The 4,002-nt window shown below is 37.9% G+C and overlaps 1 protein-coding gene across 1 annotated transcript; it reads right to left on the reverse strand.

Annotated features, from left to right (window-relative positions):
• Nucleotides 1-2,197: 2,197 nt before the first annotated feature.
• Nucleotides 2,198-3,009, reverse strand: LOC145059528 (uncharacterized). Its single transcript, XM_079007373.1, has 3 exons — nt 2,698-3,009; nt 2,541-2,619; nt 2,198-2,499 (listed from the first exon to the last, which is right to left on the reverse strand). Exons 1-3 carry the CDS (start codon nt 3,007-3,009, stop codon nt 2,198-2,200), a joined length of 693 nt encoding a protein of 230 aa, XP_078863499.1.
• Between the last annotated feature and the right edge of the window lie 993 nt (nt 3,010-4,002).

Below are 4,002 nucleotides of genomic sequence, written 5' to 3' on the forward strand. Positions count from 1 at the left end.
TAAAAGAGATTAATTAAACTTTGGGGACTGGAATTGTAATTATAAGATAATTGCAATTGGGCTATGGATTGCTTTAGAATAAAGGTTGGACGAAATCTATGGGGAGCCCATATGATTTTCGTCCAAGAGGTATTCTAAAGGGAGTCCATGGACTGCTTAGGGCTTAAGCAGTCAAATTAGGGTTTCCTTGTTAGATAGTCCTAATAGCCTACCTATTTAAGGACCCCCTAAGCCCCAAAAACGTGGTGAATGATTCCTTAGGGTTTCTAGACAAATTTTGGTGCCTCCTATCTCCTCCTTCTTCATCCTTATTGCTTATGGCGTTTGTGACTCCATTAGAGGTGCAACACTTGAGGCACTAAGCTTTCTGAAGCCAATTACAAGAAGGAATAGATTGTTATTGCTACATAACAATCAAAGGTAAGATCTAAACCCTATTATTATGTTAATTCGATTACATGTATGTTAGATCTAGGGTTTATGAGCTTTGGATGATTATTGCATGTATATTTAGATAAACCTAGATCCAAAGTTTAGGGTTTTACATGTGTACCATAGTATAGACCCTGGCGACTATGAGACATAGTGCCTATGAGACGTAGTGCCTATAGTATAAACCTTGGTGACTATGAGACGTAGTGCCTATAGTATAAACCCTAGCGACTATGAGATGTAGTGCCTATAGTATAAACCCTGGTGACTGTGAGACGTAGTGCTTATAGTATAAACCCTGGCGACTATGAGACATAGTGCCTATAGTATAAACCCTAACGACTATGAGACGTAGTGCCTATAGCATAAACCTTGGCGACTATGATACGTAATGTCTATAGTATTAACCTTGGCGGCTATGAGACGTAGTGCCTATAGTATAAACCTTGGTGACTATGAGATGTGGTGCCTATAGTATAAACCCTGGCGACTATGAGACGTAGTGCATATTGTATAAACCCTGGTGACTATGAGACGTAGTTCCTATTGTATAAACCCTGGCGACTATGAGACGTAGTGCCTATTGTATAAACCTTGGCGACTATGTGACGTAGTGCCTGTTGTATGAACCTTGGTAGCCATGGAATTTGGATAAATTCCTTAGGTCAATCCTTAGGAATGAATGAATGAAGGATAGTTGATTCTTAGGGTAAATCCTTAAGAAATAAAGGAGATAATGGGGATGGGTAATTGGGTTGATTGTTTAATGATTAAATTTAATAATTATATTATTGTGGGTTGAAAACCCTATGTGCTCACCAGGCTCCCAAGCCTGACCCACTCAGTTTTCTTTGCATTACAGGTAATGACACAAGAGTATAAGTTGGTGGACTTGACGAGAGATTTTGGATTATAGATCAGTAATTACAAATAACTGTGGTAAGGTCTATTTTATATTGTTTATGCTTTTGGTCTGTATCGGAACATGACATCCCGAGATTTTGTTATTTAATGAAAATACATTTCTTTAAAGAAATGTTTTGATAAATTCTTATCATATTTTGTTTTGGGAGCAAATTGCACAACTCTTTTAATCAAATGATCACTCTGATTTTATAAAATAAAGCATAAACAAATCGGTCTTTTCTGGCCGTGAAATTGGGATGTCATAGTATTCTCATAATATATTAATAAATCATTTATTTTGATTTCTAATTAATTTATTAATCATATAATAAATTAGTAAATCAGCATTCTAGTCAGTTACTAGGTTTGAGGGCAACCCAAAAGTACTTTGCCAATAATTGATGATTATACTAATTTAGTTATTGGCTTAGACACCTAATCCAACAGAAACCTCTCGCAAATGCCTCCAATGATCCTCGACACTTCGAGAGTATAGCAAAATGTCGTCAATAAATACTATAACTAACCTGTCCAGAAATGGTCGACATACACAATTCGTTGGGTTCATAAAAACCGTAGGCGCATTCGTCAAACTAAAAGGCATTACTACGAACTCATAATACCTATATCAGGTCCTGAAAGCGGTCTTGGGAACATCCTTCTCATAGATCTACAACTGATGATACCTCGATCACAAATCTATCTTCAAGAAGTGACTAACTCCCTGCAAGTGATCAAAGTTATCATCAATCTTTGGGAGTGGGTACTTATTCTTCACAATCACTTTGTTCTATTCCTTATAATCGATGCACATCCGCATAGAACCATCCTTCTTCTTCAAAAAGAGAACCGACGCTCCCTAAGGTGAGTAATTCGGTCTGATAAAACCCCGCTCTAATAATTCTTGAAGCTGATTACACATCTCCTTCATCTCTGATGGAGCTAACCGATATGGCACCTTGGCTATTAGAGTCGCACCAAGGACGAGATCAATCTGGAACTCTACCTCTCGTGGTGGTGGTAAACCAGACATATCATCAGGGAAAACATCGCTAAACTTCCTAACCACCTCCACGTCAGCAAGATCCACTGTCTTCCTTGGACTCTCGATCGCATGAGCCAAGAAGACCTCACATCCTCTCGCTAGGCAATTGTGCTTTTCTTCACAAAAATAATCGGTATAGTCCCCAAAATTATTTTACCTCCGACCCATAATACTCCCTCATTCGACAAGCTTGATTCGAACACACTTCTCGAAACAAAGGATCTCGGCTCGATTTGCTGATAAATAATCCATACCAAGGATAACATCAAAGTATTTGATTCCTATAGGAATCAGAGTAAAAGGAAAGGTGTGACCAGAGATAACGATCGAGCACCCATCAAATTTTCCCTCACCAAAACATAACTCCCTACTACTACCTCAATGTCTAACATATGACTCAAAGGACTATGAGGTATCACAAACTGAGCACAAAATGTAGGGGATCCTAATGATCTACTAGCACCAGCATCATATAAAACCATAGCAAGAAAATCAATAACCAGAAAGGTTCCAAGAATCACTTCATCATCATATCTGGCCTCCTTCGTTGTCATCTGAAATGTACGTGTTGGAGCTTTGCCTTTCTCCATCTTCTGATCTAAAATGCTAGTAGTGACTTTGACCATATGCGTAAGAGAATATAATTAACTAAGTGTGTACAAAAATACATTATTATGTCGGAAGATTAAGACAAATATGTTTGAGAGCTTGATAATTATGGTTTATTTTCGGTTAAAGGAGTTAGGGTTGCATTGATTATTTGATGTTATCAGATTGAATTACTGCAATTAAATGGAACATATTTGTTGCCCGAAAGGTTAACCTTTTGTACTTTTGATCTCCGACCGAAGATAATCTTTATAGAAAAGGCGTGGATATTCCTTCTATTGTAAGCCCGATTTGTAGGTTGGAAAATGAAGAACTAGAGCACTTGTTTTTCAAATATGAAGTTACTTATAATGTTTGAAGGTGGTTGGTAGATGTGTGAATATAGATATGATAGTTCTCACAAATGTTGATAATGTTTTCATTTGGATGGAGGCCTAAGGATTTCAAAGTACAAAAAGATGGCAATGGAGGCGATCGTTTCTTTTTTCTGTTCGGTGGATGCTTTGGCTTTATACTGTAATGAAAAGATTAAGAAAAATAATGATATCGTGTATGGAAAGATTAAGAAAAAAAATGATATGATTATATGTAACGACCCAATTTTCACGACCAAAAATTTTGTTTTAAAACATTACTTTAGAAAATATTAATAACTAAAATCATTGTTTGATCAAACCATAACACAAAGTAAACCATGTCTAAAATCCAATTCATACACCCAATCAAAATATCAGAGTACAAATCCTAGTGAAGCTCGTAAATGCGGAAACCGGAGAGTGTGTGTGTGACATGCTGCTACCGCGCCGGCTCCTTTCCCCTAGCTGAGGAGGTACCTGAAACCAAAACTGAAAACTGTAAGCACAAAGCTTAGTGAGTTCCCCCAGCGTACCACATACCATACGAACACATAACACACATACTGCCAGGCTATTCTGGGGTGCCTGACTACCCGGTACGGCCGTTCTGGGGTGCCGTCCTACCCGTGTCAAGCCATTCTGGGGTGCTAACTA

The sequence above is a fragment of the Lactuca serriola genome, chromosome 6 (assembly GCF_051521515.1).
Source record: "Lactuca serriola cultivar US96UC23 chromosome 6, Lser_US96UC23_V15, whole genome shotgun sequence".
Taxonomy (NCBI): domain Eukaryota; kingdom Viridiplantae; phylum Streptophyta; class Magnoliopsida; order Asterales; family Asteraceae; genus Lactuca; species Lactuca serriola.

Coding starts and splice junctions, on each gene's coding strand:
- LOC145059528 (XM_079007373.1), bottom strand. CDS start 3,009: ATGGTCAAAGTCACTACTAGCATTTTAGATCAGAAGATGGAGAAAGGC. Junction 2,620..2,697: donor GTGCTCGATCGTTATCTCTG/GTCACACCTTTC, acceptor ATTATTTATCAG/CAAATCGAGCCGAGATCCTT. Junction 2,500..2,540: donor GGGAGTATTATGGGTCGGAG/GTAAAATAATTT, acceptor ATTTTTGTGAAG/AAAAGCACAATTGCCTAGCG.